The sequence below is a fragment of the Haliotis asinina genome, chromosome 8, assembly GCF_037392515.1.
Source record: "Haliotis asinina isolate JCU_RB_2024 chromosome 8, JCU_Hal_asi_v2, whole genome shotgun sequence".
NCBI lineage: Eukaryota > Metazoa > Mollusca > Gastropoda > Lepetellida > Haliotidae > Haliotis > Haliotis asinina.
In genome coordinates, this window is record NC_090287.1 from 15,972,157 (window position 1) to 15,993,969 (window position 21,813).

The 21,813-nt window shown below is 39.3% G+C and overlaps 1 protein-coding gene across 1 annotated transcript in view; it reads right to left on the minus strand.

Annotated features, from left to right (window-relative positions):
* Positions 1–10,432: 10,432 nt before the first annotated feature.
* LOC137294481 (uncharacterized) overlaps positions 10,433–21,813 on the minus strand; it is a 41,139-nt gene continuing 29,758 nt past the window's right edge. Inside the window, exon 8 of the mRNA XM_067825506.1 lies at positions 10,433–11,640. Coding sequence (XP_067681607.1) covers positions 11,479–11,640 — 162 coding nt within the window. The 3' untranslated portion in view covers positions 10,433–11,478. The remainder of the gene's footprint in view (positions 11,641–21,813) is intronic.

Here is a 21,813-nt window from a genome sequence, read left to right on the forward strand (position 1 = left end):
TTTTCTGTGGCACCTTAACTTCGTTTTTAAAGTCACTCTTTTTCATTTCATACATAAAGTCTAAATTATATGTCTAGCATACCCTTGAGCCAGCTTCAAAATTCCCTAGCTTATACACATTTCGACGAATGGAATGCTCTGTCAGAAGAGGATCAAGAAAATAGTTCATCGAACGCTGCTATATCTCCTCTAGGCTCCCATGAATGTTTACTTCATCATCTCGATAGACTTTGACCAGTGTCAAATATCCATGATGAAGTCAGAGTCAGTCCTCATTTGTCCCTTTAATTAACAGTCTGACAGGTGAACGGACGGCCTCATCACCACCGCAAGTGATACAATGAAGTAGGATATCACGGTCATATATCCTTTTTGATGATATCCAAGTAACCTGTGGCTGTTAATGATCCTGCCAGGGTTCAACTGGCCATGCATTTGTTCCATTGATTATCGCAATCAACGTCATCGTTATTACCCTCGAGTGACATCTTTTGTTAAATATATGGTACACTTGATTACACTATTGGCAATATGGTGATGTACACACTCATGACCAACCACTTAGCGGTGAGAAAGTCATTTCACCATCGGCGTTGATGTGTTGGACGGTTAATGACTATATTTATTTATCAGCATCACACTGACCAACCTATATATGAGTTCATTACTGTCAAGGTCATGTGTCGTCCATGGTTATCATGAATGATTCACTCACTCACTCACTCGTATCATCGCTCCATAAGATAGATAGATAGATAGATAGATAGATAGATAGATAGATAGATAGATAGATAGATAGATAGATAGATAGATAGATAGATAGATAGATAGATAGATAGATAGATAGATTTTTTACAAACATCAGATTATGTTTGTGAAATAGTATTGGCTTTTATCATTGCAGAAGTAATGGTTTTGTTTTTTATGTTAACAAAAGAAGAAAGAAATAGGTGAGTGGCCCCCATCTAAGGTGGGAGTCAATGTCCCAATATTGGAAATAACAACATTTATTGACAGAACTCACATCTGGTAACAGGAGACAGACGCCACGCCTAGGTAGAGAGGAACAACAATTCAATCACCAGTTTCAATATCCTGCGTAACCATAATTTGCTTTCACACAGACAAGTATTGGGGACGCATAGAAGACCCCAAGCGAGATCTACTTCCAGATGATCCATCCGTGGTTCTGATTTCGTCTTGAATGTCTGAGAGTGTAACCGACGACAACAAACACAATAAGAAATTCTTAAGATGCTTCCAAATTGTAATGGAGAGTTAAAATGTGGGTTTCATATTCGCAAAATGGATACATGGAAAATATAATTGCCAGTGTGTTTCCCCATTAAATCATACTCCCCAAATCAATCATCTAAAATTTTACCTGGAAGCAGTATCATAGTGAATAGGGTTATAAGAAATTGCCGATTTTTTTATCCCGGTTTATATTTCGGTCATGTTCTCTGCAGATCTTCAGAAGCAATGTTTTGTTATCGCACCATTATTGCCACCAAACGGGCATAATGTGGGTGGACATTACCGCTATATTTGTTCATTGGAACATGTTATCTTCTCGGCGGCGGTCACTATTCAGGCTGCCACGGACATGAGTTGTGATGTCATCCCATACCAGCCCTACTTCCTCCCTCTCTCTTAACCGACTGCGAATGATTATGCCAATGACTGGTTTCAACTAATGTGGTACTTTAATGCGTTAATGCACCACCCGAGAATGAATCTTGTTGACGTGGCGTCACACAGTGAGTGAGTGAGTGAGTGAGTTGGAGCTTAGGCTGGTTTTAGCAATATTCCAGCAATATCACAGCGGGAAACACAAGAAATGGGCTGCACACACTGTACCTATGTGGGGAATGGAACCTGGACCTTCGACGTAACGAGCGAACGCTTTAACCACTAGACTACCTCACCGCATCGAGTCATACATAAGAAGTAATACACCTAGCAAGTCATGACTGTTGCGTATCCAAGAAGATGATGTTGTGTTTAGATGGACGTCTATATCTGGTACCTTCATTCGCGTCGGTGTGATGGGGTAGCCGAGTCATTAAAGCGTTCGCTCGTCACGTCGGAGACCCGGGTTCGATTGCCCACAAGTGAAATCCATTTATGATGTCATCCCGACTTGACATTGCTGGAATAATGCTAAATAAAAAGAATGAATAAAAACCCACTCACTCACTCACTCACTCATTTGCGCAAGTCATTGCTATGTACCCTCGACGCGTGTATTTGAACAAAATGTGCCAGTGCGTGCGCGGTTTTTGTGAGGACACGACAGTTATTAAATACGAACTACTGCTATGTAATGGCAGTCTGTAAATAACTGTCTAGACCAGACAACCGACTGATTAACATCATGGGCATCGATCTACACAGCTTGGATGACCACATGATTCCATGCGTCGCCTTGGTTTCTGAAATCTTGTCCTTATTGTCTCTTCCCAAGTGCCAAATGGTTAGAGATATGTCAGATCTCTTTTTGGCTCTCCACAATCTATACTCATGTGTCAGCGTACCCTGTTCTCGTCAAACACGCAAACATCAAAACTGTTTTCTTTTTGTTGTTGTTTGTTCGTTTTGCTTTTTTGTTTTGTTTGTGTGTGTGTGTGTTTTTTTTTTGTTTTTTTTGTATTTTTTTTTTGTTATTATAATGTTATTATATTGTTTTTATACCGAAATCCATTCCGGGTGTTAGCATGTTCAGAAAGAAAAATCGCATCGCATAAACCAAACTATGGAATACTGTAATGGGCATTCTCGCGATCTCGCATTCTCACGATCTCGACCCTTGGAAACAAACCTAAAAAGCCAAAAGTGCGAGAATGCGAGATCGCGAGAACGCGAGATTTGGCCAAAGATCTCATATTCTCGTGTTTTTGGTACTTAGCACGTTTCTGTCAAAAGTCGACAACGCAGGAATGCGACATTGGTACATGATGTCAAATCTCGTACTCTCGCACTCTCGCAAACTCACAGAAGGCCACAAGACACGAAATTGCGAGAACAGGAGAATGTGACATTTCATTTTCTCGTGTTCTCGCGATCTCGCATTCTCGCACTTTGGGCTTTTTAGGCTTGTTTCCAAAGGTCGAGATCGCGAGTATGCGAGATCGTGAGAATGTCCCTTACAGTATTCCATATCAAACCCACTAAAATGTTTAAGATGTGTATTTTTGATTAATTGGTCAATAATGCATAAATTTTGCCTATTTGTCAGCACTGATTTGTAGCAAACACAATTACACTCGTAAATATGCATAGTGTCGATAAATCATGCATAACTCGATGGCTGTGATCAAAGTCAAAGTGATCAAAGTCAAATGCGTAGTTCACGTCAATAACACGTGACGGTTGTGTGTTTACAAGAAAATATATCCGGCATAATGGCGAATCACATACTAATTATTCAACGCTAGAGAATAATCTGTCTCAATTATATTCTCAAACAGATTGCATACTTCGTAAAAGGCAAAAGTAACGATGAAAATTATGTGATGGATCACTGTCCTCTGATTGGTTATCTCTGAAGATTTCTACAGATTCAGTTCAATTTCGTCATGTTTGAAACATCACTTAGCCGATATCAACTAAAATCCTAGCAACATTAAATTGTGAAAATAAAACTACGATTTCAACATATACAGAAAAATATATGTGCGGGTAAACATGTTTCTTCATTTCATCTTGACCTAGGAATCAAAGAAACACCAGAGAAAAACACCTCAAGGTCCTCTCAAGATCTATGAAAGTCAAAATATTGCCAAGCTTTATAACACCAGTTTAGGTTTCGATTTTCCAATCCTGGATCTCTTCTTCCCACAACACGATCAGCTCCAACTAATGGCGTCCTCATTTCAAGGGAAATCGATCCAACAGATAATCAAGACGGAGTGTATTTTTGAGCTGATCGTTTGAATCAGTCCTAAACATCCTGAAAGCTATACTATGAAACTGACAAGTCTTTGAATGTCATTTAGAAGTGAAAATACATAAGAATGAAGATTTTTATGGATATCAACTTCTTTATGAGAGAACACAACGTTTCGGAGTTAATGCTTACTCCTTCATCACCTGTGGATGAAGGAGTAAGCATTAACTCCGAAACGTTGTGTTCTCTCATAAAGAAGTTGATATCCATAAAAATCTTCATTCTTATGAAACTGACAGCCGTAAACCTGATCTTTAAGCAAAGATTTGTAAAACGCTTTTTGAAATCTCCGAAGAATGCAGTTGCTCGATTGTAACTAAATGTATTTAGTTGTGTCAAGAGGATACCAAAGATTAGATCTGAAATAATTTTTGACACACAGTGGTCATCCACCTCATCCGACAGTTGCACACAGACTATGTACACTCCTATTTTTTAAAGTATAGTTCCATGGGTGAACAATATCAGAAGTTCAATGGCCACTTTCCTTTCTAGTTTAACCAGTAGGTAGGCGAACCAGTGCAGGAATTGGCCATTTGACCTTTAGTGAACGATATCCTACTTCAGTTTATCTGAAACTAAAGCTAATATTACGGGTTGAATTCCACAATGTTGATAATGACAATCCGAAAGGCCTCTTTTTAATATATGCATGAAGAAATAGATAAACGAGGTGAGCCAAAACAAGTTTTAAGAAGTACAGTTCGTTCTACCACCATGTACAGTATAATAAAGCACACTTTCGCCCTGGACTATTATAGTTAAAGCACGAGGACGCTTGCATCGTGACGTCGGTTACATTGTGACGTATTGCAAAAAAGTTCGATTACGAGGGGGCAGACTGGAATGGCGCAGTGACGTCAACACATTGTGACGTAATGCAAAAAGTGCACGTTATCATCCGATAAAGTATTGTCGGCGCTTTTGATCTTTTCCCGAAGCATCTTAGAATGTACTTTAAATACTGATGTGGTGAGTAATTGCCATGTATAATTGCCATTAATACGGCTGTCGGGGAGGCCACCATGTAAATTAGTACCAGGCAACCTTAAAAAGCAAAGGTTAAATATGGATGAAAATCTGAAATATCATGGAAAACGGAATGCGTGTTTAAGTATTCTGCTATCTACATATATCTCCATTTAAATTCCAACAGACGTATCACGGATATAGGGCAAGAAGGTTCAGATTTCAATATGGCCGAAATCAAGATGAGCATTATAAAACGTACGGCCAACTACAAACTATTACCATTTTGGAAACCAAGTGCGAAGTTATACACGTTTCCAGTACAGCTGCAGAGGTTCATTTGGCACAACACTTTAACACGTTCCTTCATGTACTCAGCAGGACGGTGGGTTAGTCTATTGGTTGAACTTCTATTTCACACCAGGGTTCGATTTCACATGGGTAAATATATATCATGCTGATAGAAGAAGGGTTTAGTCTCTGAATATATATAATGCTGATACGAACAATGTTTAGTCTCTGAATTTATGTAATGTCAATGGGAGCACGACCTAGTCTCTGAGTATATATTATTAGGAACAAGGTTTTATTCTCTGAATAAATATATCATGTTGATGGGAGCAATGTTTAGTCTCCGAATGTATATAAGGTTGAAAGGAACATGGTTTAGATTCCGAATATAATGCTGATACGAGCAAGGCCTAATCTCTGAATATATATTATGTTGATAAGAACAAGGTTTTATTCTCCGAACTCATATAATGTTGATAAGAACAAAGTTTAGTCTCTAGCATTATTTAGTGTTGATTAGTCTCTGAATGTATAATGTATATAATGTTGACTGGAACAATGTTTAGTCTCTGAATTTACATAATTTTGATTCGAGCAAGTCCTAGTATCGCTGGAATTTACAAATGCGCCGTAAAGCTCACTCGCTAACTCACTCGTCCAATCACTCACTCATCCGAGCGAAGGACTCGGTCCGTGCAGATTTGATATGGCACTTTGCATGGTCGACACTCATCAAATATTGATATCAGGTCAGGTTACAGTGCAGTCCTTTAAAACACTTGCAACTGTCATGCTGTATTTGCACACTGATACACAGAACATGTGTGTCACAATACAAGTGCAAGGGAAATACTTGTATTTATTACTTCACGTAAGTGGAGACTTCAACAACACAGGCTTGTCTGGGGACAGCAGCACACTGAGTCTCGACCAAACAGTCAAGTGGTCAACAGCATGAGCACCGACCGACGCAACTGGGATACGATTACTTACGACACGCGTGAGTTGCTGAAGACAAACTTTAACCCGGATCTTCACGGGTGTGTCGACATGGCTTCCAGTAATCAACAACTAGACATTCAGTGTCATATCTTTAATCTTATAAACATGTTATCGATACAACACTGTCAAATATTATGAAACATATAATGATGGTGATTGTATGACTTTATCCAATATTATATGAATATTCATAATAAATAACGAAAGACTGTATTTAATGATCATTGATCAAAACAGAGAACTGGGACGTGGTGATGTTTTTAATTTCTGTAGTTCGACACCAACATGTAACAACTCATCACAGTATCTTCAGGCAGTCCCATGTAACGTGAGTAAATGAGAGCCACAAACAGTTTGAACAATCGTAAGCAAACTGTGCCAAGAGTCCAACTATATCACTATCAAATATTAATGTTCAAAGGTGACTGCATCCTGCCCCATCGTTGGCACTTGTCATAAACGTACACAAAGGCAAGACGATTGTGTACAAGATCTGAAAAATACGGGAATATATACTACAAACAAAAGGTATGGGAACACCCTAAAATTTGATAGTAATATATAAATTTAAACGTGGTGTGGTCGTTGATATTCTGAGGTAAATGCAACTTTTTATGTGATTATGTCTTCCATATGCACTAGTCTGTAGAAAGAGCTGCTTTTATCATAGAGTATAAATGACCACACAACGTATAATTATACATGTGACTATCAAATTTTAGCGTGTTCGCATACGTTTAGTTAATAGTGTAGGTTGAATATCAAAATAGCGAATTGTATTGGAACAAAAACAATGCTTAACAGAACCTCTAAAAACAGTCACAGTTCAGAATTCTTAATTCCATTGCAGTGCATCGTCAAAAATGGCACCACGCTTTGAATCAGACAAAATGATACACACATGTATTAATAATGATTACACAATGTCATTTAAAAAGTGGTCAAATGTAACATATGTCATATTTGGGATTACTCTTTATTGATAAAGTACAGATTCTATTTTAGGGGTTGAGGCCCCGGGATTCGAACCCAAACCCTCAAAGTCAGGCATGTAACAGCCAGCATACAAATTCAGTCGCCTTACCCGCTCAGCCACCGCGACAAGAATGGAAGTCTGACAATTGGTAGTCTGCGGACGCTGTGTACCCACAGTGTAATTCCAAATACAGCACATGTTACATGTAGTAGAAATAAGTATTTGTATGTCTGGGCAATATTTTCACATTAACATTATATATGTATGGCGAAACCTGCCATAGATAATGAGTTAATTCCGAAAATGACAGGTGTTGGTTGTATTTCCCTGTCAGATTTCTCAAATACACATTCACGTAGGCATAAGTGTAATCCATTTCATGGTTTCTTGTTCTTAAATGCCTTGAACAAACCTCATCGTACATATAACCACTAGAAAATTAAACATGTCTGTGACAAAATGTAAAATGCATTTTATATTGGTATAACATGATATGTATCATTACTATGCATGATTTCAAACTGTCACTCGGCACCATCTGCAGATAGAGATCAATGTCAGCAACACAAATAACAAAGCATTATATTACTCATCAAACGCCATATATGTTCAATATTTGTTTTGTATTATGCTCAATACTTGGCATATTTCAAATACTATAAATCAACATATATACGACTTTTCAGCCATTATCGGAATCAGGATATCGCCAAACTGACAAATTTTCTTGGCGTTGGAAACAAAATATCATTTATGCCATCCTTCATTCACACTAGTCAAATGAATTTAAGGAATACCCGATTCTTGCATATCACTATCGAAAGATAGTGTGTGTCACAAACCATAAAAATCTGGATAGGATACATGTTTGAAAGCTATAGGACGTCCTGACAGATTACATGTAAGTTGTAATATGAAAGAATCGGAAAGTCCTTAACATTGAGTAGTTTATTCCCCTAACCATATAAGGTCAAATTATGTAATAGGGTAAATATTGGAAGGTTCTAACGACACGTCTTTCATGACGTCTTGACAGAAAAACATCCATATTATGCAAAAAGATATATTGAAGGCTAGGACACTTGATACGTGTATGGTGGCGACAATCACGGTGTTTCATTGAAAAAAAATAACCAATAACAGGAAACGGGTGAATTATATCAGTGTCCCATAATTTCACCAAGCAGGGACATTTTGACATGCTTGGTAAATGAAGGATTAAAAGTCTATGAGACACGTGTCTCCTGTGTCTCCACATTTCGTCGGAGTGGGGCCATGTTCATAATATCAACACCTGGTTTGTCTAGTCCTGACTCGATCATTTACAGGAAGCCATCAAAGGTTTCATATAAACCCCACTAACTGTGCATGCCAAATATCTGAAGCGTATTGTTTTTTAATTTATAGCGAAATGAACATACCATGTGCCTGATCAACATGTGAGAACATTATCATAAATTGGCCCTCTAAATGGACTGAAATCTGCCACAAGGCACGACGTTAAGCGCAACTGACAAGTTTCAAGAATTCAAAATATAAACGTCACAAACAAGAATTCACGAATTCCATACCAGTATATAGGATATATCACGCATGAGGATTCTATAGTGATGAAAAGTATGGGATTCTATCACAGAAAATCAATGATGGTAAGATCGCCTTCTTCTGTATTCCATTACCAGTGGTCCCACCACGTGCATTTCATGAGACGGGCGGTGGGGTAGCCTAGTGGTTAAAGCGTTCGTTCGCCACGTTGAGGACCCGGGTTCGATTCCCCATATGGATACAATGTGTGAAGCCAATTTCTGGCGTCTCCCGTCGTGAGATTGCTGAATATTGCTAAAAGCGGCGTAAAACCAAATTCACTAACGTGACAATAGAGGACGCCGTGTTCATTTCACAGATTCATTACTGTTAGCGGAAACCACAGGCGCCTACCGCGGGTCCGATAAATCGATAAACTAAGTCCCGGTTTACTATCCAACCCCCTTACTATATAACATGTAAAGGTGCATCGCCAAATCAAGGCGACGTGATCGAAAACCGGACAATTACGCACTCGTCATTGAATATATCGTATTTTAAAAGTCTCAGGAGTATCAAAAGCTTCTGCCCACCTTTCCAATGTGTGTGGGCGGCATATAAACATGAATTCCGATGGGATGCACTTGTTGTTTTTTTTATTATTATTATTAAATCGCCAAAGACCCAATTGCTGTGCCGGAAGTATACAAAACTAAGTCGTCAGTGACAGGCTTTATGATGAAATCTGATTGGTTAATAACGCAAACTACAACTTCACGTGGGTGAAAAAAACTGGAGTGTGTTTTGTACACAGAAGTGTTAGCCAATCAGATTTCCGGAGGTCGTAATTGTCCGATTTTCGATCACGTCGCCGTGATTTGGTGATGCACCTTTACAGGTCATATATTGCGGGGTTTGGATTGTAAACCGGGACTTAGTTTATCGATTTATCGGACCCGCGGTTTGCGCCTGTGGAGGAAACGTATTCCGCCACCACATTGTTTTCACATCCAGGTCACATAGAATCCAGGTCACAAACACCCATTAGGCATTGGCGTTTGATATATAATACGATTATGAATATTTCATTGTAATCACCTTATATATGGGCATAAGGCACAGAGTTTTCGCTTGATAAGCATTTACCGTATTTCGATTGTTCTCAGACTGACATTGAATATTTTGCATCGCATAATACCTCATTGTCTATCTGAACACCTGGCTCAAGTCCTGGTTTAAATAGATTCCTTTGCGCAATTTTCGTATTTATCTTGACTTTTGCACAAAATTAAATCTGTTTTGGCGGATATATAGTATAAATATCTGGTGTGATATTTATAGTATATACAAAAAGGCGATATCATCACACGCCTGCCCCAGAAGTATAATCTGATGTAGTGTGCCGCGTAAATATTGATTTTGTGGTTTATATGCTCTCTAGAGCAATATCAATAAACTGAAGTGAATTTTGATACCAGGAAATGTAAGTGTTGTGAAAATGTCATGGAATGCAACACGTCGCCAAGACACTATAAACGCAAGGTCCAAAACACAGCTGCACTGGCCGCAGAAAGGACAACAGCAATGAAAGTCTTAGTCTGTCGTACAGACCCTGAAGTATATATATCCAAGAAAGCCCACGCAAGTCTACAAAATGTGGCAAGTCTAGATTTCCTTAGCTTCTGAAAATGAAGAAAGTCTCAGGGCTTCATTTCATTATATTTTTTTTTTCACTATGAACGTTTTTTCAGTAAAATATGTTTATTTCAGAGACTAGCTGTTAGTCTATGAAAGTCTAAACAAACGTACAAACGAAAGTTGACGTATCTATCTATGTATATCTATGGGAAAGCGTGGGCACTATCAAAATCACACGGCGCGAAAATTGTTACAAGGAAATCTGATGACTAACTGACAATATTTGTGTCTGTGGTTATATTATTGTGATCTAATGTGCAATGCATATGACATCGGTGCAGTGATTTTCTCACCCATTATGCAACAACATCTCCAACTTTCAGCAATACTGTTTCGCCTGCGTTAGTTTACACTGTAAACTAAGTCATCACCGATATCCATTCAATCTTACATTGAAAATTATTCCCCTCTAGAAACAAAAGAACATAAATAGATCGACTACAATGTAACAGTGTTGTGTAGAGTGGTTATATTCCACACTAAAAGCTTGTGTTTACAATGACTATTCTACTCCAGAATGATACAGTAGAAAGACCCACCAATGTCTTTTGAGGTTCAACAGTGGTTCATTCTTTACTTTCCACATGTGTTGGGGTTATGTTAAACCTCAGTTTATTCAAATTCACCCCACTGGCAGTGCTCGACCAGACCCCCCGGTGCTACCTCGGGTCCCTTCCGTGGGGTTTCGCACACCGTAGAGTGTCTGTCCAAAGAGCCGAAGTTCGGTGGTGCCGTCCCAGGTCGCGTCATGAAAGGAAAATACGTAAAAACGTGGTACACGGTACCCTGCCTCGAGCTCTGCAATAAGGCGATAAAGTACTGCCTGGTCAATATGCATGAGAGGTACCTATGTTAACTCCGGCATTGTATCTCAGCTACAAGGACTAGAAAACCGACATCAAACAGGACTAGTACAAGCAGAGGCACACATCGCTTCAAAAGTGCAAACATTTTGAATCCGACGTTCATCCTCATTTCATGTCACCCCACACCACAAGGGGTGCCAACGTATGTCTTTAACAGCTTTCAATCTTTGTAGTCGTTAACTGATTCACGACCTGTTTCTTTGTCATCTGTGGTTATGGACGAGAGTATTGTCGTCTGGAACTGGCGCAACTCTATTAGTTTTGGCGGGAAGGAAGCAGACGACAACACTAATGACCATGACGATGACAGACATCACAGATATTCCGATGAGACCTCCACAAGACACCCTCATCAAGCGACCAACCTGAAATCAGAAATTATATATCGATAAGTTATGTTTACACGGTAAATTACACTTCTAACCTTCTGATCAGTCGTATATGTTCCTTAAAGTGTTTACCATTTCACTTCGTAAGTGTACGAAATGTCTCACGACGTCAGTCACTTTAAATATTTGACTGAACATTCTGACCGTTAATGTTATGGTGATAAAGATCCATTCAAACATTTTGTTATGTTGAATGTCAAACAAATAGGAATAAAACAAAACGGAAATTAATGTACATGATATTTATTGGTGCTAGCATAACTAGCATACTGAGATGTTTTATACCTTGATGTTTTAAACCATCTTTGAAATGAAGGGATAGATCTCTAGTTAATTTGTAAAATTACTAAAGTGTCGGAAAAGATAATCACAATTTACACACTGACTGCATCATCTGGGGTTCAGGGTTTTTTTAAAGGGACCATTCAATTCCACTTATCAGACTATTGTAACAGGATCTAGTTATCATAATGAACCTGATTTCACATCGCCATGGGTATCCTGAACGGAACTGGTCTCCATCCATCTTTGCATGTCATACCAAGTACCACACCCAAACAGTGACATTGCCGTAACGTCAATCACTGGGTTATCTGGTTCAGACGGCCATTTACAGTCTGCTTTTATAGAGCAGGAATAGTGTGGCGCGACACACCACTCAAACAAGCGACAAATATATTCATAACATTTTCCTAGAAAATATATTGTTTGCATGACCAACTATCCCCTAATTAAAACTGAAAGAATATAGTATGTTGATTATGTGATCAGTTACCGTCAGTGAGCAATGGACCTACAGAGGTAAATGTGAAACACTGTCTCTTCGATAAACAGCTGGTGCTATTTATGCAAATTGATTTAGGGTAAAAAATATTCACTTTATCTACATTAATATCAAAGTAAGAACTAAAACGACTTAAACTATAACAACAAAGTGCGTATCAATAAAAGAGATAAAAAAAGTGCCGACGTTTTCATATTGTACCTAGCAAAACAAAGAAACAATTACAGCGGAAGCTGTCTAAACCAGCACTCATCGGGTCTGAAGAAACAATGCACTTTAGACAACGTGCCAGATTGGAGAGCTGATGATGATGTAAAAGCCACAATTGGGACTGAGATTTTATACCGGTGTTGACAGCGTACCGGAATGGATAGATGAAGATTTGAACAGCTTCCATTGCATATATGATCAACTAACGGTAAATCTGTTGTGTGCTAGAGACGAGGGCAACATGGGCCTATCTGACTGACCACGCGAGAAAGTGTGAACTAACGTCACTCTCCACATTACATCACTGATACCACGGTATGTCACATTTATATAACGTACCGAGTGGATACGCTCCCACAAACACAGTAACACAGACAGCTCTAAGCAAGGATGGTAACGCACATTCACATCAAAGGGAAGCAACTCTTCTTCGAGAATTTCAGAACCTGAGACTACTGGGCCACCGTCAGCTTACCTAACTCGAAATAATCGACTTCTGTTTATCAGGGGGAAGGTAAAAGAAGGCCACGAGAAGGTAGTTAATTAGATTCAATAGTAAGTATGAAAATCGACCGTGTTTGAGCGATTACTATAAAACAGCATCTTCACAGAAGTCTGAGTCGTATGTTATAGCGAGTAATCGAGTCGTTGCTATGCAACACGTAATGAGTGGCTTGTTTATTCACTCTCAGGCTTGTAGTCCTCTTCCCTTGTCGCTCTCATTAATAAGCAACAGTGAATTGTTTTGATCCATTATTCATTCTGATTTTTAAAATTTAAATCTGTTATCACAGCTGTAAACCAAGGACGCTGGAAACGCGTCCATCAAATCCTAAGCCATAACGTGTCGTTAAAGGTTTTTCCCGATAAACCTGATTTATGGGAATCTGCGAAAATAAAGAATTTGTGACATGTTCTCGAACTCTCTGCACTTCTGCAAGTCCATGAGAAGTAGAACATGCCACCGAAGAAGAAACTGACAACGGCGATTAATGGGTTTAGAGCAGTAAGGTAAGAACATCCAAGTGTCATATTAGATCAGGGAATCGCAAGAGTGCCTGGATTTTAATGAAGATTTTAATTCTTTTTTCCAAAACTGTATATCCGTTAAACACAATTTGTTTAACGTTTAGATATCAGTTTGAGTGATGAATATATACTCGCCCAAAAAGGAAACGCAATAGTGATACTGATAAATAGAATTTCAAATATATTTCAAAACTATTGTTTGATTGTTACGATTTCGCCATTATAATGCTGGTTTGTGTACGCCAACACATAAGTAAATGACAACAATTGTTATAAAATATGGATTGTTACAACTTGTGACAGGGCTTATTGGTTCTCTCTCTCTCTCTCTCTCTCTCTCTCTCTCTCTCTCTCCCTCTCTCTCTCTGTATATATATATATATACACACACAGAGAGAGAGAGATAACCAATAAGCCCTGTCACTACACACACACACACACACACACACACACACACACACACACACACACACACATACATACATACATACATACATATCGTCCGATCCCCCATATGCATACAAAGTGTAAAACGTGTCCCCCGCTTTCTGGAATGTCACTAAATGTATCACGTATACACAGATACATGAGACAATTCTACATGAGGGCGTAAACAATGTTGATAATAGATCTCAGCGTGAACCCAAGAACCACGCATCGATCGCAGGGGTAGACCAAATATTGAAACAGTAGTGTTAGCATACTTTATCTTGCTAGATTAATTGAGTATTGATATCTCCATTACCATATATCCATGGCTCACTTACATTGAGGATAAGGATTACAATACTCTCAGTGTTTATTTGCCTCTAGACAAAACGTTTTCATATTTCCACTCTCTTCACTATAGGACACGTATAACTTTATGTAAGAACTTCTTGTTTGTTGCATGTAGTCATTTTTATATACAGATTCCCACACTGGCATCAAGGTGATCACCAGTATATCTACACACTAGGACAAATCAAGCACAACTTGAATCCAAGGCCAGCTTTAAAGGTTTGGTCCAAAACAGGTGACTAAACTCAAGTATACTGTAACTATCATGTAGTCATATCTCAAAGAAGATAAGTCACAGGTTCACGAGTTGTGAAACACCAGGCACATTTGGGATATATATTTTTTTATTAAATATTTAAATATATATAAGCATATAATATGTATTTCATGATTGAATTATGGGCATGGATTTTTAACTGATTTAAAAGAAGACGGAATATAAATGATTTTTTCTTGACATGACAAGAAGTAGGCTGTCAGATAATATACGATGTTTTTGACATGCATGTCACTGGGATGTCCTGTCTCATCACTGATGCCAGCTTGTACATTAGCAGCACTGCCAATACATGGTTTGTGAGGAAGCAGGAAATAAAAGATCATCCAAGATCTGTAAGACCACGGAAATCCAAAGACTGGCCGAGTTCTAATCCTAAAGATAGACGCAGTCCTCTGACCCACCCCGAAGAATTCCGAGGACAATGCGAGTGGGTGAATGACTCTCCATCATCACCATCCGACGGAGGTTTCAGGCTGAAGGGATGAGAATGCGATCAGATTCCCCTCTTCAAACACAGGCAGGAATGTCTGTCGTAGAGCAAGTTCCAAGGAAACTGCATCTTGAGAGCTTAATGGTATGGCAAAAGATTCAGTGGTTTGTGGGCTATTGAGACGTGTTAAGACCCTTATACAGCCTCGTGAATTTTGATTGGTTCACGTGACACTGATAAAATACCATTTACACCCGTCACGATCCGTGAGCAGGGAGTACAAAAGTCATGTTATCCGGCACGCCTCGGTGACCACACGAAGTGAGAAAAGCGTGCATCGCCAAGCCTCTTGTAACGTGCGCTGCATTGAGGTCAATCGATCGGCCATGGCATCTCACGTAAATAAAAACAAGTCGATGCGATGTGTATTGTTTTCTTTTGATTTAGTAAAAAAATCCTCTAGATAAATGCTTTATCACGTCGCATCTCGGAAAATAGGAAAACATATCATATCACCAAGGCCCGTTTACACAAAGCGCTAACGCCTTCACTTTAACATAGGCTTACGATTGTCGTAGCGCTAAGGTCGCTTTGTGCAAGTGGGTCCAGGAGACGATCCATCAGCTGAACACTTTGATGATGGCTTGGTGATGGTGGCGACTGCGTTTCGTATGACCGCAAGCTGAATGTACTGTCGTTACAGTACCCGGGACACTCAAAGGTCGATGTTACCAACGGGAAGAACCGGGCACCTCGTGCCTCATTTTCATAACCATCCTTTCACCAGTCGTCCGATATTCATGGATGATTCATTACTCTCGAGCCGTCATTGCAGAACACTATCGAAACATTGCCATCGTCAGGAAGAAGTTCCGATATGAACTCCATGGACCATGTTTTCGAGTATCGTAGACGTCGAGTTGTGCATCCCCCAGCTCAAAATTGCTAGAGAATTGGTGTGCCCATGTGGGGATTCGAAACTGGGTCTTCGGCGTGACGAGTGAATGCTTGGGATTCGAAACTGGGTCTTCGGCGAGACGAGTGAACGCTCAAAACCCTAAAATCCCTTTTGTGGGCTACCCAACCGTCACCATAAGTATCAGAATATTGTTCACAAAAGGTCAGAGTAAAGTAGTACACAGATAATGGTGTACACAGATGAAGCAATATGTATACTTTAAGGATAACGAACATCACACACGTAATGAAATCTGATAAGAAGTAAAAGGTTTAAACTTGAAACCTTGTTAAAAGGAATCGCTTGCTTGATTAACTCCTCATGGGCAGACGGGACGTGATAACTCTTATCTCTGTGGACCACAGACTCAGAATTCTATTGCTTCTGAAAGTTTTTGTGTATTGCTTTAGATGTATGCTTAATGTTTAATTGTATATTAGTTACCAAGAAGGGTTTGGGTAAAACTGTGCCCAACCTTACAAGCATCCCACAATTAAGCTCGACTGTCGGGATCCATAAACCCCAAACTACGGGATCGGAATCCATAAACCCCCAAAGTTTGACTGACGACAAACACACCGAATCGGCGTTCTCCGTTTGAACAAAACGCAAATGTCTGGAGAAGTAGAAATGTCTTATTACTGATCAGAGACACTTGGATTGGATATTTTTCAGTTTCCGTGGTAACGTCACATTACAATGACCGTCGACAGGGGTTGAAACATTCGTTAAAAAGCCTTATCTGATCGTATGGATTTTACACTTCCCAGGGTCGAATTATCAATGCTGGCACCGAGTTTAATTAACACGCATTCACAAACGGAAGGGTGGTATCTTAGTTACAACAGAAGTTGTACAAAATCCGGCCATAGCTGAATAACAAGGCGCCCAATGATGTAGTCCTTGTTATTCTCGAAATCAGCTCCGGCAGTCAAACAGCGGTCGTCAAGTCGGCTGGCGTCACGTTTCGAGAATTTGTCAATAGGATGAAACCTGAAGCATATTTTCAGGCACAAATGGACATCTACAAATACACATGCAGACACAAAAACACAGAAACAAGGCGTGGTAGTACGTGCGTTTAAGAAGTGTTAGGTCTACATCGTCCTCATTAACCCTGGCAGGTTCACCATAACTGTGGTCAAAAATAGTTAGAACTTAGAACCTGGCATTGGTCTAGATACAAGTACTCACTTACAAGTAAGTCAATGACACAGTCACACAGCGAGAGAGAGAGAGAGAGAGAGAGAGAGAGAGAGAGAGAAAGAGAGATGTTGCATGTAAATACACATCACTGGCACACAACATACACATACACATACACATACACACACTCACACACACACACACACACACAACCTTTAAGAATTCATCTTTTGTGTCAAACGTCGTTATTTTTGCATGTTGATGTATGACGTTTTACGTTTGCATGATTGTTGGGAAGATCATACTGACAAATGTGTTTTAAATGTATACAGCAATGATTGTCTAGCTGACAATTGTAAATTAAAATCAATTTGGCTGAGCTGAAAATAACGCGATGTCGAAGTTTGCTGAAAATCCAATGACGTCGATGATTGTATAAACCGGAATGGCACAAAACGAAGCTGAGAGATATTTTGTCCGTTGAAAACACGATTTCATATCTTTGGAGACGTTGCCGACAGCGGGGGAGCAAAGATAACTAGTCATGGGACGTTTGAAAACTTCATTAACAGCAGTTATTATTCAACTGGTGCATCTGATCCTCAGGGTCTCTCTCCCATAAAACAACGTGTATTGGATGAGATGGTTAGACGCCTACAACAGCACCAGAAAAGGCCAAAACGTTAGCTTATTTGGGCTAGTCTGTGGTGAACATCTGAAACCAATATCCATCACACTGGTTTCAGGAATGGTGTCTTCAAAGCCCTGACGTTAACCCATTTTCATTAACCCGAATGTTGGCGATATACGACATTAACATTTCGTTTGGAGTCGGGTCGCTCTGACCAGGATTTTGCCGACAGCTATATTATCCTTTATCTCACCTCACACATGAATGTCGCTTTCTGATTGGCTAAGCGCTATTCTATTATTTTCAGTGTACATCGGTGGGAATTCCGAACTCTTCTGGTGCTTCATGGTAGTACTTTTTTTTATCTCGAATAACATTGAATCACGCATCAAGCAAGGAAATTACCGATGTTTTAGCGATTGAAAGGAGCGGTGGGGTAGCCTAGTGGTTAAAGCGTTCGCTCGTCACGCCGAAGACTCGGGTTCGATTCCCCACATGGGTGCAATGTTTGAGGCCCATTTTCTGGTGTCCCCCGCTGGATATCGCTGGAATATTGCTAAAAGCGGCGTAAAACCAAACTCACTCACTCACTTAAGCGATTGAAAATCGATGGAAGGGAGATAACTCTAAATCTGTTTACCTTGTCTCGTTTGCAAAAAGGCGATTCGTCTCGCATTCAACAGAAGTGCTTCAAACTGTTCAAAATTAAAATTCAGGTGTTCGGTAAGATAAATACGATGTTCACTGGTCCCTCGGGGTCCATGGGTTCATGTACCCTCAAGGTTTGTTTATGTACCTCGAGGGTACATGGGACCAGTGGACAACGTATTATGTCGATTGGGGTCTTGACCAAAGATTATGATGTTTTCTTCTATAACAAACCATTTCCATTGCGTTGTATGAAGTTTCTTGTTATACATAGTGCAAGTCATATTTCATAGCTCAGTATCTGTGATATAAGGTATAAATAAGAATATTCAGGACATAAAGTTCAATTATGTCTCAAATGAATGTCCTCCTTTTACATTTCCGTCAACAAGACTGTTGACGGATGATAATGGATTTCCACAACCAGTATCCGTAACGAGTATCATGACAACACATATCCGAACGTAAACTGTATTCACGTCCTTGCTTGGCTGGCATGGACAATCAATTATTGATACTCCTATACAACCATGAAGCACTTGAGAATAAAATAATCGTTGCTTTTGGTTTATTTATGGATTATTGAGGTAGTCGAGTTTCAAATGACTCTGCGGGTGGTAAACCAATACTTTGAATGCTGGTAAATGATCCGAATATGACTTTTATGGATAGTTACACAAACAGAATGGTGGTCCATGTAGTCATTTTTTAGAATATCAACATTTCTAAGTCTTTATTTCTTCCATCTATAGTATGTAAGCGCCGAAGACCCGGGTTATATTCCCCACAAAGGTACGATGTGTGAAACCCATTTCTGGTGTTCCCTGGCGTGATATCATTGGAATAGTGCTAAAAGATACGTAAACCTAACCACACACTATAGTTTGTAGACACTTTGAATACATACTTAATATGTCTTAATTTCGTAATTTCGTTATTGTTTGGAAATTCTGGTGCAGAGTACATCTACTGTGCATCTACTTTGGAGATAAAACAAGCCATTCTGTGTTACATTTCTCATACAGTGGTGGGGCGGTGCTGGTAGCCCAGTGGTAAAAGCGTTCGCTCGTCACGCCGAAAACCCAGGTCCGATACCCCACATGGGTACAGTATGTGAGGCCCATTTTCTTGTGTCCCATGCCGTGATATTGCTGGAATATTGCTGGAATATTGCTAAAAGCGAAATTATTGTTCTATGTGGCTGAAATCCGTATGCATTAGATAGTTTCTTAAATAGGCCCCACGTGTATAGTGCGAGTGATCCCTCAACCCACTGGATTGAGAAAAATACGATCCATCCACAGCTATCTAATGCCACAACAATCATTCTCGAAAATCCAATTTGGTAACTAATTCCGCGAGTGCTTTGTCATTCTACAACAAGAAACCCGGAACCTACATCTTCCTCTAGACGGCCCTTCAGTTCCTGTTAGTGTTTCCACAGATCAAAGATAATTGCACCTGAAAAGGACTTTCATCCCGCAAGTAATTGCCTCTGTCAGTAACATCAATTCAATGAACGTTTACCAGGAAACCCAATCAATGGATCAATTACCGTTGTTAAGACTGGGAAAGCCTTTGTGTCTTATATGTCGTATATCAAAGCTGGACAATGTTTTGTAAATACCATGCAATGGAACAAGTCTATCAGAGTTCCAATTGACTTTTCTGTGTATCACTAACCTTACAAAGTCAACGTGGAGTTGCACGATATCTGTTCTTCGAAAACACACCAATAACCAATAACCAAAAACCAATGACGCGTGTGATGTGACAGAGTAATGTTTAGTGGCATGTATATTCATTCGGAAAGATCTGAGGTGAGGAGGTCAAATCTTTATTTCAATTAATTTCTGGAAGAAATATTATTTGTCATTAATTATTAACAGGAAAAACAATCAGTTTTCATAATCATAGGGATATTATACTCAGAATACTGCGATTCGATTAGATCAAAGATGTGTGTTTAAGAATCTGTCTTATAGAGGCAACACCGGGTGTTCTCGAACCAAAGCATAGAGCAAAACAAAAATAACTTATCTGGCCTCATCAGAATGTCAAAGATGTATAAATGTCAGGAAAAAAATACTAGTAAATTGTGAAATACATATCTCGTACGTGGGACTTAGTACTTGGCATCGCAAACGTAGTACTTAGTATCTCCTATGTTGGGTTTAGTACATAGTATCTCCAGCATAGTACTTAGTATCTCCTAAGTAGGACTTAGTATCTCCAACGCTGGGCTTAGTACATAGTATCTCCTACATGTACGTCGTACTTAGTATCCCCACGTAGGACTTAATATCTCCTATATTGCGCTTAGTACATAGTATCTCCTACATGTACGTAGTACTTAGTGTCTCCTACGTAGGACTTAATATCTCCTATATTGGGTTTAGTACATAGTATCTCCTACATGTACGTCGTACTTAGTATCCCAACGTAGGACTTAATATCTCCTATATTGGGCTTAGTACATAGTATCTCCTACATGTACGTAGTAATTAGTATCCCAACGTAGGACTTAATATCTCCTATATTGGGCTTAGTACATAGTATCTCTTACATGTACGTCGTACTTAGTATCCCCACGTAGGACTTAATATCTCCTATATTGGGCTTAGTACATAGTATCTCCTACATGTACGTCGTACTTAGTATCCCCACGTAGGACTTAATATCTCCTATATTGGGCTTAGTACATAGTATCTCCTACATGTACGTCGTACTTAGTATCCCCACGTAGGACTTAATATCTCCTATATTGGGCTTAGTACATAGTATCTCCTACATGTACGTAGTACTTAGTATCCCCACGTAGGACTTAATATCTCCTATATTGGGCTTAGTACATAGTATCTCCTACATGTACGTAGTACTTAGTATCCCCACGTAGGACTTAATATCTCCTATATTGGGCTTAGTACATAGTATCTCCTACATGTACGTCGTACTTAGTATCCCCACGTAGGACTTAATATCTCCTATATTGGGCTTAGTACATAGTATCTCCTACATGTACGTAGTAATTAGTATCCCAACGTAGGACTTAATATCTCCTATATTGGGCTTAGTACATAGTATCTCCTAAATGTACGTAGTACTTAGTGTCTCCTACGTAGAACTAAGTAACTCTTACGTAGGACTAAGTATTTCCTACGTTGTAATTATTAAGTCCGTCGTAGGCCATACAAACTGCAAAAATACTCCTAGACATAACTAAGATGTTTGTAAAATACCGTTCTGCAGCTAA